General features: G+C 39.0%; 1 protein-coding gene across 2 annotated transcripts in view; it reads left to right on the top strand.

Moving 5' to 3' along the window:
• Arih1 (ariadne RBR E3 ubiquitin protein ligase 1) overlaps positions 1–11627 on the top strand; it is a 97075-nt gene extending 85448 nt beyond the window's left edge. For both annotated transcript variants that reach the window (XM_021171586.2, XM_029481142.1), the window contains 3 exons: positions 5283–5543; positions 6920–7032; positions 8352–11627. In XM_021171586.2, coding sequence (XP_021027245.1) covers positions 5283–5543; positions 6920–7032; positions 8352–8436 — 459 coding nt within the window. In that variant the 3' untranslated portion in view covers positions 8437–11627. The remainder of the gene's footprint in view (positions 1–5282; positions 5544–6919; positions 7033–8351) is intronic.
• Positions 11628–14482: the final 2855 nt, after the last annotated feature.

Raw genomic sequence — 14482 nt, 5'->3', positions numbered from 1 at the left:
AAGTATTCATATTCTGATCTTTAGCATCCACATTGTGGCTTCCTGTGGATCCCAGCATTTAGGAGATAGAAACAGGATTCCTGTGGATAGCTAGCCAACTGGATTAACCACAATCAGCAGGATCCCTAGTCAGTGAGAGTCCATGCCTCAACAAGTCCAGAACTGTGGCTCTTGACACAAACACATACACATGAAGGGTAAAAGAGAGCCGCTGAGTAAAAGTGAAAGCATTTGCTTTATTATAACTGATAAACCTGTGCTTGATCCAGTTTGGATGTCAACTCTTAACTTCCTACACACACAAATTGGCCAGGGTCGAATCTCAATGTTGTTTGCCTAGTGTGTACAAGACTTTTCACAGCATTGCGGTGGGAATGAAACCTGTAGTCTGTGTGATCTCCGCTATGATTCCTCAACTCTGTCTCTCCCCTTACTGCTAAGGAAGTCATAGGCTTTAACAGAAGACTGTGGTGTGACTGTTTCAAAAAGCCTTACCTATGAAAAGCAGTTGGTGTTTATTTTTGACTGCTAGGCCAATCTGCTAGTTTGGGTTATTTTGGGAACTCTTTTTAAATCTTGAATTTGTTTCTCATTCCAGATCCTGGCATTTGTTATTTGTATTGAAAGTTTTCTCCTTTGATTTTTGAGGGTTTTGTTTCTAGGGTTGATGAGATGATAATGATGATGATGATGACGACGATGACAACGATGTCATCATCGTTGTCACCTGGCCTAGAGACCCAAGCTAGCCTAGATCTACCTGCTTCTCTACTCCTGAGTGCTAGTATTAAAGGCATATACTACCACACCTCGCTTAATTGAGTTTTATGAGAAATAGTTTGAGATTCATCAAGTATATTAGAGTCCTCTATCTAGTACTCTGTGTGGTAATGTGATAAATTCGGGTTTCTGTTAGATTTTGGGAATTTGACAAATTTGCAGATAGTAGTACTTAGTGGAAGTTGACATTGCCGGGGAGATTACTTTCCACATATTATATTTGCATGTTGGCATAATTTTTAGGTCATATCCGTTGGTTTTGTACCTACCTGGGTCTTAAAATAACACAGCTTTGTCAGGCATGACTGGTGCATGCTGTAAAGACAGCTCTGGAGAAGTGAGAAGCAGAGAAAGGAGCATCTTGATTTCCAGGCCACCAGAGCTCATTCCCAGACCCTCTCAAAATAGAAAAGGTGCAAAACAAAACATTGTTCCCTCCCTCCCTCCATCCATCCATCCATCCATCCATCCATCCATCTATCTATCTATCTATCTATCTATCCATCTATCTATCTTTATTTTGAGGTGCTTCAGTGTTGTGTGTGATATTTGGGCATGTTATTGAATAGTCATGTGGTTTAGAGTTGATGTTTAAGAGACCAACTATAGACCAACCTACCTACCTTTCTTCTTTCTCTTTCTTATCCCCTTCCCTTCTTTCCTTCCTTCCTTTTTTCTTTCTTTTTTCTAAGATAGGGTTTCTCTGTGCCATGGCTGTCCTGGAACTCACTCTGCAGACCAGCCTGGCCTCAAACTCAAATGCTCCTGCCTCTGCCTTGCAAGCCTGGAATTAAAGGAGTGTGTATATTTCTATATAGAATATTGTATATATTCTCTGAGATGTACATACACATAAATACATGTGTACATGTATAAGTATGTGTGCACATGTGTGTGTGTATATATGTATTTAAACATGCACACACATAAATCAGAATGTATATGTGTTGTGTGTGTGTGTGTGTATATATATATATATATATATATATATATATATATATATATACATACATACATACATGCACATATATATAAAAAGCCTGGATATCTATTGTTTTTAGACTTTAAGTCATGAAGAGGGAGAAATAGAACTGCATGTGGTAAGCGCATCCTTAATATTTACTAATCATTTTGCATAAATTATCAGGTACCAAGTAAACATTTTAAAACAGTTGAACAAATCTAGAGACTACAGAAAAATGTAGGAGTCTTTGGGTCAGCTATTTTTGTAAGACAATAAAATTTTAAAATATCTCTCAAGTCAAAGATTATATTGTTTCATTAATAAATAACAGGCTTACTGGATACATACATACTATTGTATGTAGATATATTGGATGGGTGTTTGAAAATGAACCCTGTGACTAATCTTCCAGTCCTGTTTTCTGAGTGCTGGCATTACAGACATTCACTTTCACACACAACATCATTTCTAAAGATATCACTTATTTGAATCTACTATTGTTCAGATGATTTCAATTTTGTTATAAATTTATTTTGGGTTTTATTTTTTGAGGCAGAATCTCAAAGTATCTATTAAAATTTAAATATTTTGTATGTATATGTGCATACATGTGCGTTTTCACAGAGGGCAATTCTCAGGATCTAGTTTCTTCCTTCCAGTTGTGATCTGGGATCAAATTCAGGTTGTCAGACTTGTGCATAGGTACACTGAGCCATCTTGCTTGCTCAGTTTTTTTTTTAATAGTTTGTCCAAATTGTATCCATAATTTGGAATTGATTAATAGCCTCATTTTCATTTTATATTATTCCCCTGTCCCTCCCCCCACCTTTTTAAAAGATTTATTTTTTTATATGAGTACACTGTAGCTTTCTTTAGACACACCAGAAGAGAGCATCGGATCCCATTACAGATGGTTGTGAATCACCATGTGGCTGCTGGGAATTGAACTCAGGACCTCTGGAAGAGCAGTCAGTGCTGTACTCCTAACTGCTGAGCCATCTCTCCAGCCCTCTCCCTTCCTTTTTAAAAAATGCCATTTGTTTGATATTTTTGGAGTCAGGGTCTCACTATATAGTTCTGCCTGAGACTGTGTAGACAGATCTGTCTTATTAGTAATCTATAAAGCTAGTAAGCAAATGCAGACTCAATAAGAACAACATTGAAAACCGGGCGTGGTGGTGCACGCCTTTAATCCCAGCACTGGGGGGGCAGAGTCGAGTTCGAGGCCAGCCAGGGCTACACAGAGAAACCCTGTCTCAAAAAACCAGAAAACCAGAAAAAACAAAAACAAAAAAAAAAACCAACATTGGACACTTAGTTGATGGTTGGAGAGATTGATCAGTGGTTAAGAATGCATTGTCTGCTCTTCCAGAAAAATCTCTGTTCTGTTCCCAGCACTGACGTAGTGGCTCACTACCTCCTGTATGCAACTCTTGGTTCTAGGGAATCTGATGCCTTTTTCCAGCTGCCTTGGGCACCAGGCACACATATTAGTAAACATAAATATAAAATAAGTTTTAAAAATTTATTTTTTTGTTTTGAGCCTATTCTTTAATAGTTTAGAGCCATCTTTCCAGCCCTAAGAAATTATTTTTCTTAAAAAGTGTAAAAATATACTTTAAAAAAATAATCACTTAGTTGTGTGGTGGAGTACATCTTTAATCCCAGCACTTGGGAAGTGGGGACAGGTAGATCTTGAGACAGCCTAGTCTACAGAGTGAGTTCCAGAACAGCCAAGGCTATGGATCCCCCTCCCCTCAGAAAAAAATAAAACAAACAAAAACCCACTTAGTTGATTGTACTGCCTACTTTCAGTTACCTTGTCTGAGGAGCTATTGTGATATCTTTTTGCCTCAGGGTAGTTTTCTGCTCTATTTTTGCTGAGTACTGGATTTTCAGGAAATTTGCTCACCTGGCACAAGTACCTAGGTTCAGCTACCAGTAACACACACAGCTGCTTCTGATTTTCTAGCTCATTGCATTCTGTCTGTCTTAGGATTTTACTGCTGTGAACTCACACCATGACCAAGGCTACTCTTATAAGGACATTTAATTGGGGCTGATTTACAGGTTCAAAGGTTCAGGCAGGCATGTCGTAGGAGGAACTGAGGGTTCTCCATCTTGTTCGGAAGGCAAATAGAAGACTGACTTCCAGACACCTAGGACAAGTGTATTTAAGTCCACACACACAGTGACACACCTACTCCAATAAGGCCATATCTCCTAATAGTGCCAGTCCCTTGCTAAGCATATATAAACCATCACACTGTGCCAACTGCTGTCCAGTAGAACTTTTTTGTAGTGATAAAAATATTCTTTAGGGCTGGTGAGATGGCTCAGTGGGTAAGAGCACCCGACTGCTCTTCCGAAGGTCTGGAGTTCAAATCCCAGCAACCACATGGTGGCTCACAACCATCCTTAAGGAGATCTGACTCCCTCTTCTGGAGTGTCTGAGGACAGCTACAGTGTCCTTACATATAATAAATAAAAAAAATATATATTCTTTAGCACCATTCTTTAATTTGTTTGCCACATGTGGCTCATGGCAGCTGTATGGAAACTACTAAGGCATTCATAGCAGTATAAAATAACAGAGGGAACTAGATGACTTTATTCCTAATTTAAACTAAATAACTGTTTTATCTGCATATATATCAAGTTTAAACTAGCACTTTTAGTCAAAAAGTCTATTTACATTCATAGAAACTGATGTTTTGATATGTATATAGTATTGATTGGTTCTAGCTACATAATTATTTTTGTCACCTTGGGCACCTATCATTTTCTCTGTTTAGAGTTTTGACATTTACAATGTTTTAAATACACAGTGCATTATTTAAAGGTCTTCCTGTAACATCCATCAGTTTAGTCTCTACTTTTCTGAGTACAGTGCTTTTTTGATTCTTCATATAAGTCAAGATTCTGTAGTATATGTGTTTCTGTACAAGCTTAGCATGTTGTCTCCCAGGATTACCCATGTTGTTGCATATTACCAACATTTGGTTCTTTCTGACTGAGCAGTACTATTGAATGTATAACACCATTTCTTTTTCCATTCATTTGTGAATGAACTCCTGATTTCATGTCTTTTTTCTTTTTGTTTTTTTCAAGACAGGGTTTCTCTGTGTAGCCCTGGCTGTCCTGGAATTCACTCTGTAGACCAGGCTGGCCTTGAACTCCGAAATCCGCCTGCCTCTGCCTCCCAAGTGCGCCACCACTGCATAATTGCTTCAGTTCTTTTTACTAGATGCCCAAATGTGGCAATTCTGATTCCTATGATGACTCTACTTTTAGTTTTTTGAGGGCCTTCCATGAATTTTCCATAGTGATTCTACTAATTTGCATTCCTGTCAGCAGTATCATGCAAGATTTGCCTTCGCTCCACATTATTGCCAACTTTTGGAACCTTTGCTCTTTCTAGTGATGAGGTGTTTTAACTTACGAGGTGCTATATGATATTGTGCCTTAATTGGACACCAGCTTTTGTATACAATATGTATATCATAATTATGAACCTTTGTTTTTCTTACTGGGTCAGCGATCTAGGGCAGCCCTGCAGAGATACCTGTTCTACTGTAATCGCTATATGAACCACATGCAGAGTCTACGCTTCGAGCATAAGCTGTATGCTCAGGTGAAACAGAAGATGGAGGAGATGCAGCAGCACAACATGTCCTGGATCGAGGTGCAGTTCCTGAAGAAAGCAGTTGATGTCCTCTGCCAGTGTCGTGCCACACTCATGTACACTTATGTCTTCGCTTTCTACCTCAAAAAGAATAACCAGTCCATTATCTTTGAGGTAGGACAAGTTCCTGGACATGGGGAAAGGCTGCTTTTTTTTCATAGAACAAAGTTAAACCCTTCCTTTCTTTTTTTTAAAAAAACGTCCCTAGATAAGAGAACCTTCTTTGTTATACTTAACTGCATACAAGTTTATGTGGGTTAGCTAGCTAATTATACTGGTTCTACAATTAGTCCTAGATTTTAATTTTGACTTTCATCATCATCAAAGCTCTGAAGACTTGGCAACAGATTATTTCTCTTCTTAATACAGTTTCCTTCTCCACCTAGAAGTTTTCCGTTTTTTTTTTGAGACAAGAGGGTTTAGCTAGGTAGACCAGGCTGCCATCCCCTGCCCTAGCCTCCAATGTACTGGAGTAAAGGCTTGTGCCACCATACCCAATTCATGCATCAATTTTAAAGCATCTTTATTTGAAAAAACCTTTACTGCTAAAAGCCTCCTTTTCTAGCCATCATGTCAACTTTTACAAAGCTAATTATTGCATGGTAACTTTCAATATCAAGGCTAGTTTTGTGATTTTTAAAAAAATTTATTATTATTAATTAGTACACTGTAGCTGTCTTCTGCCAGAAGAGAGTGTCAGGTCTCATTACGGGTGGTTGTAAGCCACCATGTGGTTGCTGGGATTTGAACTCAGGACCTTCAGAAGAGCAGTCAGTGTTCTTACTCGCTGAGCCATCTCACCAGCCCCTAGTTTTGTGATTTTTGAAAACTTATTGTGTGCCAGGTGCTGAATAAGCAATTCATATGAATTGTGTCACTTAAGCCTTAGGATATCCTAGAATGGTATGAACCCCACTCTGATCTAAAATAGAGAATTGCTGGCTTTGATGAGTCGTGACTAATCCCAGCGTTCAGGAAGCCGAGGGAGGCCCATCTTTGTGAATTCAAAGCTAGCTAGCTAGCCTGGTTCTCTGCCAACCACAACTACATAGTAAGACCCTATCTCAAAATAAAATAAAATAAAATAAAATAAAATAAAATAAAATAAAAACAAAATAGCAACAAGAACAAAAAATAATCCATAGGATACTGATCTTGCATACAATGTGAAATAGATTTATTCAGCTGACCCTTGTTTCTAACCTCAGTACTCCAGAGGCAGGTGGGTCTCTATGGGTTTGAGGCCAGCATGAGTTACAAAAAGTTCTATGCCAACCAGGATTAAACAGTAGATGATATCTTTTTAAAAACATGGGGCTGGAGAGATGGCTCAGCAGTTAAGAATACCAACTGCTCTGCCAGAGGTCCTGAGTTCAGAATGACTGTATCAGTGCTGAGAGCAAGTACACAGTCAGTACAGTCACTAAGGTGGATTATATTTTCGCTTGATTTTTGAAGCCAAAATTAACTTAATATTCTTTTTCTTTCAGAATAATCAAGCAGATCTAGAAAATGCCACAGAGGTGCTTTCGGGCTACCTTGAACGAGATATTTCCCAAGATTCTCTGCAAGATATAAAGCAGAAAGTCCAAGATAAGTACAGGTGAGATTTTAATGTCGGTGGACATTTTCTGCCAGGGGTGAGGTTCTTTATGGTTGATGTAGCTACTGTGTTTCCCAGATTCCTTCTGTCCACTGTACAAGAACTTTCGGAGGGAATCTAGCCATTTATTCTATGGCTTACTGTACCTCGGCTGAAATCTAAACTGTAGGGAAGAAAGGTTTTAACAGGAATAAGTAGCATGAGGGAGTGGTTCTTTAGTTTTTTGTTAGCTTTTATCTCTTAGGAGAAACTTAACTGAGCTTGGGGTTAAACAGCACTTTAGTTTTTGATAAGTACAAACCCATGTTTGATTTCTCAACAAAAAGCTTTCTCCCAAAATATTTTCCTCTGTCTGTTTTTAAAAATGATTTTTTGATTTATGTGTATGCATGTATATCTCTGTGTATACGTGTATCATGTGGATATCCACAAAGCCCAGAAGAGGGAGTCACATTCCCTGGAGTTGTGAGCCACTCGGTGTGGGTGCTGGGAACTGAACTGGGATCCTCTGGAAAAACAAGGAATGTTCTAAACTGCTGAGGCATCTCTCTATCTCCTGGTGACTTTTGTTTTGTTTGGGTTTCTTTTTAGTTTTTCGGGGGGTGGGGGTGGGTACGGGGGGAGTTCTCTGTGTAGCCTTGGCTGTCAGATCAAGGTGTTCTTGAATTCACAGGAATTCACCTGCCTCTGTTTCCCAAGTGCTCAGATTAAAGGCATATGCCACTGCCACAACCACCACCTGGCCCCAGGTATTATAGTAATAAGGAAACGGGGAAGTTGGAAGGCCTAGAGATTTAATCCCAGTGTCTTCACTTTCTTTGGCTAACTGTAATTTTTACATTGTATTTAAAATGCTTGTACAGTTAACCAACACTTTATTTTATAGATGGGAATAAATGACCTATAAAATTAACTGAATAATTTATACAACTATGGGTTTGAATCATTGTTTTAAAGGCACATTAGAACTTCTAACACTTGAAGACTCTAAAATTTATTTCTGGCACTGCGAATCTGACTCTAAGAACAAAAATCTTGGAAGGAAGGATAGATCATTGGTAGATGTACTGTCTAGCATGTACATGGTCCTGGGTTTGGTTTTCATCCAGCAGCCAAAGAATGCAAAAAAAGAGTCCTTAGAACTCTAGAGTAGTAGAGGCATCTTGATAAACCTGTGCATCTACATCTGAAAATGTTCATAGCAATTAGTAGGTGCTTTCTTCAAACCCTGGACAAACTCTAGGAATAATCCTTTGTAAAAATCAATACCTCTTTCCCTTTCAGAGTCTGACAAGTGTTTTTTCTCTCTTTGATTACAGATACTGTGAGAGTCGACGAAGGGTTTTGTTACAGCATGTGCATGAAGGCTATGAAAAAGATCTGTGGGAGTACATTGAGGACTGAGACTGGCCCTGCATAAAATGAACCCTGAAAACTTTACCATCTAGAGTGCTCATGCAATTAAAGCAAACACAAACAAGGAGGCGCTAAGCCTGTTCTGACACCGCTGGTCTGTAGTACCAGAATTCTGTTTTGTTAACGGAAAGTTTAAGTAAATTATATTGTAATAAAAAAGGTAGATAAACCATTGTACAACAGTATTCTAGGCCGCCAACAAAGTGTGACAGACACACAAAAGCCCTCCAACTTTAACTTGTAACGTAGCTTCATTCTCAACGCTGACTTCCTTTTTCTTTTTCCTGAGTGTAGTACAGTTAAAATTTCAAATAGCTCCTTGACACTGCTTTTCATGTCCAAACCAGCCATTTTGTTGTACTTTGGTAAAGGACCTCTTCCCCTTCCTCCCCTGCACATGCACACCTCCACACACAGTTGGATTCACTTCTCTCATACCCTCAGGTCATGAGTGAAGAATGGTTACTAGCTACTTGGAAAGGAGATTCTTTGGAGGGAGAAGGGGATGGGCAGCAAGAGGATTCAAAAAACAAAAAACACAAAAACTTTGTATATGACTTTTAAAACAAGAGGACAACACAGTATTTTTCAAAATTGTATATAGCGCATATGCATGGATAAAGCAAGCGTGGCACGTGTTTGCATAATGTTTAATTACAAAAATATTTATTCTTTAAAAAGCTTCAAGATTATGTCTATTTGCTGTGCATTTTCTTTCAGTTGGCTTTATCTTTCTAGGGTTGGGTTGGGATAAAGGTGTTTGTTAAGCCCCTCTGCAAGACCTAACTAGAGTGCTTTCCCCTCCGGAGGTCAGTTTGCCCTTTGTGGTATGGTTGATCTTTTGCTGGCCATGGGCCTCATGCCTAGAATTCTCCGCTTCTGGATCTAGATCCAGGAAGTCACGTTCTAAGCAAATGCCTCGGCCTGTTAAAGGGTTTAGTTGCTTCAGTTCATAAATGATCCTATCCCAACCTACTCCTCTGTGGCCTTGATGCCCCCCATTTCAGCCTGTGTGCCCACACCACGCACACTGCCGTAGGCTTTCTAGGCTTCCCATCACATCTCGAGGAGGCATTTCAAAATTTCTTTTCCTGTTTTATTTTTCCTGAATTGCTGCTTTGAGCCTTTTAAATTTTAGTTATGGCTCGTCTCTCATCCCTTCTTTATGTTAGGGTGTTGAATACAATGTTTTCACTTTAAATATAAATAAATAGCCATTCACTTAGTCTGAGATTGTGAATTAAAATGGTGGATACTGAAATTACTTGTGTGTGTTGCGGTGGGTTCAGTTTGAAGGCAAACACCACTAGAACATGATACTCCCATCCAGTACATTTGAGTAGGAATCACTGAGTTTGCTTCTTTTCTATTGTCAGCATATAGGAGAATAATGCATTTTAGCTGTGATGTCCATTTTTATGAAATTTTTACTAAAAGCTATGTTAAAAGTAAAGGATGGTGGTGGTTTTATTAACTATATACTTGTTTAGGCCATTCTGCCTGTGGTATTTTTCAACAGGTCAGCATCCCTAAGACTGTCAGTTTTATATAAGAGTGCAGAGTGAACTAGGCAACTAGATCAAGAGGTAAAACTATTAAATGCCAGTTTTGGCAGGACCTCTTCGTCTTCCTTTAACTGTCTCGTGCCTAGGGAGTGTTTACCATTTGTGAGGCAGCTGTGTCTGTCTGTCCTGCATTGTACATCTTTTACTCCATTGGGAAGTCGGTTCACTTCCCTCTGGCTTTTTGCCTAAGTTAGGCTTTGCTGAATCACCCTACTTTTCCTTTTAGAAAGGTTGTTACGTGAGATGTACTTGCAACTGGTCTTTTCCCATCAGAAATCAGTGACTGTTTGCTGAGTTTATTATGCTGCTTCCTCAAACCACTTGTCGCTTTAGGATCAACTTGTATCTTCTTCTTCCCTATCCTTGTCACCTCAGGTGGCACATCTGAAGTCAAGTGTCTGCTTTTCCATTTTCTCTATCCCCTATCATTCTCCCATTATCCATTTGACTTTATTTAAAATAATTGCATCAATCTTAAGACCTTTATCAAAACCAAGGAGATTTCAAAGAAAGCTCAAGTAAGTTCCTTTTCCTGGTGACTTTGAAAAGCAACTAGAATTGTCACAGATAGATATATGTGGTCCCTTAAAATGCTTTGTGTATGTGGTGTTTAAAAAGAGTTAACATCACAGTATCTAGGTCTGACTGTCATAAGTTCTCTTCATGCCCTGCCCTGCAACAAGCGTCCAAAAACGAGTGTGCATCTCATAGTCTCAGTCCCCACCACGGAGGGATAGTGTAGTTGGTGACACTTTCTAGTCCCACATGGGACCTGAGGATATTGCACTCACAATTTGTGTGGATCAAGGGGAACTGGCTCTTCTGCTACATCCAAGTTTTTAACAACCGTCTCCACATCTGACAGCATTTCCAGAATTTACCTGCCTTTGTCAGTAGCTAGCTTCAGTGCTCCCAGCTGGGACAGGCAAGCCATATTGTTAACAGCTTCCCTATTTGACCTACCTAAGTCTCTCAGAGGGCTCTACTTAAACATCAGGGTCTCGCTGTGTTGTTGAGATCAGTTACATTGTCAGTGCATGCTTCATTTGAGCAATTCATTGAGCAACAGGTGAATTTTCAATGATTTACAATAAAATTTTGATCCAAAGCTCAGGAGACATACCATAGTGGTAAATGGAGTAGCATATAACATTACCAGACTCTAAATTCTTTGTAATTTGCTGCAACCCAGATTGTATATGTTTTATGTGTGTTCAAATAAATATATTAAAGACACACGTGTATACATACACACAAATAGATCCAAGACTGACTTGATTTGAAATGGTTGAATCTGCAGTGTAATGTGTGGTTCACCTGTTAAGTAGGACTTGAAATTTAGAACAAGAAGAGTAAAAGGCTTAAATGTAACAAATTCTTTTAGCTATGTCCGGTATAGAGCACTTGGGGGATGGGGATGGGGTGGGTTGGTGAGACAATCAGATCGATAAATTGATTAAATGCTCCTAACCCTGTAATTTTGTGCATAGAGCACCTTGTGCTGTGGAAATAACTGTTCTTAGATTTTCATTGTAACTGGACTGTTCAGGTTGCCCAGAGGGAAAGAACATTCCTAATTCTAATAAAATAAACTTTTATTTTGTTATTCCATTAGTTACTTATGTTTATTTTTATAGTTGAAAACCGATAACTTAGGTGGGTAACTGCCACCTGTATAATGTGCCTTATTCACTGTTCCTATTTAATATAAACTGTCAAGATTTGGTTCAAGTTCTATGTAAGGAACTGTGAATGAGACCATCCCCAACATTTAATTTGGCTAATTGAGACTTTTCAGAAGTATTTCTGAAAGCTTTCTGGTTTCTGCCTTCTTGAACATTGACTTTAAATTGTTGTTTGTGTTGTAGTAGTGATACACACTTAAGATGTTCTGTACATCTTGGAATGTCAGTTTTTTAAAGATGAGATATTTAAAACATTCTAGCCTCAAGGAATCAGCTTTCACATAAAAACTGATAGTCCCTATTTATGGATATTAACATGGTACTATCAAACCAGACTTTTTTATCACATCTATACTCTAGTTTGTCACTTTCTTTAAAAAAAAAAAAAAAAAAAAAGTGGAGTAAAGATTGCTGTTTGACGGAATAGGGAAATAAGATTTAATAACTTGCCTAAAGTTTCACAATTTCTTCTATCTGAGACCAGGGTGATATCCAGCTACCTCTGTACAGTTTTCTTATTCTGGTCTCAGAATGATGTAGCATCCAGAACCAGAAGAAGTGGCTTTTTGCATTCTTTGACAACAGTAATGCCCAGCAGTGCCCCTTTGAGAGGGTTACTGCTTCATCCAGGATTGTCCTGCTTCTCCGCGAAACCAGCCTTGAGTAGAAAAGAGCCCTTCCCTACTTGCAGGTTGGGCAGCTAGTCCCCATGTTCACATTTGAGGTCATAGTCCCCAATGGCAGCCAGACCACGAGTTACACTTGAAAATAAATAGCTTATTGTAATTCAATAGGGTATTTGCAGTTGTTGACCTTGTCCCCTTCCAGAGTAGACAATCTGGACAGGCTGCCGGGACTTGTCACAGGATCTCTTTTTATAGATGATAGCTGAAAATGCACAGAGCAGCTGCTAATCTTTTGAGTTCTAAAAACAAGTTCTCAATGTAGCCCAAGTTGGTCTAGGATTTATGTAGCCAAGGATGGCCTTGAACTTCTGATCTTCCTGCTTCTACCTCTTAAGTGCTAGGATGACAGGCATGTGCCACTAAGTCCAGCTTAGCATGTAACCATAGGATCTCAGCATTTATTACTGCAACTGGAGAGTGTGGTAGGAGTTTTTTTAGGGTTTATTTTTAAACCAAGTATCAGCACTGTAGCCCAGGCTGACCTCCAATTTAGAGCTTTCTTCCTGCCTCTCTGCCTCCTATTCACTGGGATTACAGGTATGCACCTATCAACTTGGGAGTTGAGGGTTTTTTGTTTTGTGTTTTTTTTTTTTTTTAAGGTAAACAACAGTGGGAAAACGGCTCCTTCATAAATGAAAACTGTGCACTCTTAAGTTTTTTTCCATTTATCTTTGGGGAAGTTGGTACATATTTTAAAGAATGTGCATCTGTTAGTTTTTCAAGCTGAATTAAGCAACCTAGAAGCCCTCGCTTGGAAGTCAATGTGAGTGAGAATAAAGACAACTTTAGGACTTTGTTGGTGTGTTTGTGTCGGTTCTTCCGCCCTCACCCAGCTGCTACTACTGAGCTTTCTCTAGGGGAAGTGATATTGCTTGTTTCAGAAAAAAAACATTTTTTAACTGATAATGATTGGGGTGGTTTTCAGGGTAGTTGCCAGTTTACAAATCAGTCACGTTGGCACTTAGCATCTCTAAAAATGAATCCATGTGGGATCCAGAGATATCAAACTCAAAAGCATATACAAGTCAGGTAAATAGGGCTAGACTGCTCCTATTAGCTGAATTCTAAGAAAATACTATTAAATCACTACAATGTTAAACTTTGACTTCATAGTGTGTCCATACTTGTCTGGTTTGATATATTCTGGTAAACTATATTTCTTTTAAAAAGGGGGGGCATTATGGGGGGGGGTCAGAGAAAGTAAAGCCTCGTCACAAATCATTATTACTTAACCTAGGTCTTTTGTTTGCTAATTACTTTTCTATTGTTATGACAAAGCACAATAACCAAGGCATTGAAAGTAATTGTGCTTACAGTTAAGATGGTTAGAGTCTGAACGTTCATATCATGACTCAAATAGAAAGCAGAGCACACTGGGAATGATGGCATGAGAGATTTTTAAAACCACAGAGCCTGCCTCCAGTGACAAACCTCCAGCAAGACCACACTTCCTAGCCCTTCCCAATTTCACCAACTGAGGACCAAGTATTTCAATATGAGTGTATGTGAATTATTTTCATCTTAGACCCTCCCCACTCCCCCACAAATGGTAGAATTGAGTTCCTTCTATACAGTGTTGGGCAATGGAGGTTGTAGCAGTCAACAAAAGGTCTGTCAATTTGTGTGAAGCTCTTATCTAAGGCTTTCCATCCAAATGGGTGGTCCTATTACCCAGCCAGCAACCAGGTGGAGCCACATTTGACCGATTGACATTGTTCAAGTAGTCTTACCAAAAGTACCTGCTGGGTTTTAACGACACCCCCCTCCCCAACCCAATCTATCATCTATAGATGCAACACTGTGTGTCACAGAACTGGGAAGACTGAGGTCACAATCCATACTGGCAATCTACAAGCTGCTACATGGGCAAGTGGGATAATACAAGTTCAAGACCACATTTTCAAATAGGTTAATGGGTTGGCAAGATGGTTTAGTGTTTAGAGTGTCATACNAGCCTGATGACCTGAGTTTAATAACCAGAACCCATGGTGAAATACTCAAAAGCTGTCTTCTAGTATACTATGCATTTTATGTACGGATGTCGATCCATGTACCATCAATATACCTGGAAAACACACACACACACAAATCATAATAA

Source organism: Mus caroli, chromosome 9, assembly GCF_900094665.2.
Source record: "Mus caroli chromosome 9, CAROLI_EIJ_v1.1, whole genome shotgun sequence".
NCBI classification, from domain to species: domain Eukaryota; kingdom Metazoa; phylum Chordata; class Mammalia; order Rodentia; family Muridae; genus Mus; species Mus caroli.
This window is presented reverse-complemented; position numbering and strand designations above follow the sequence as displayed.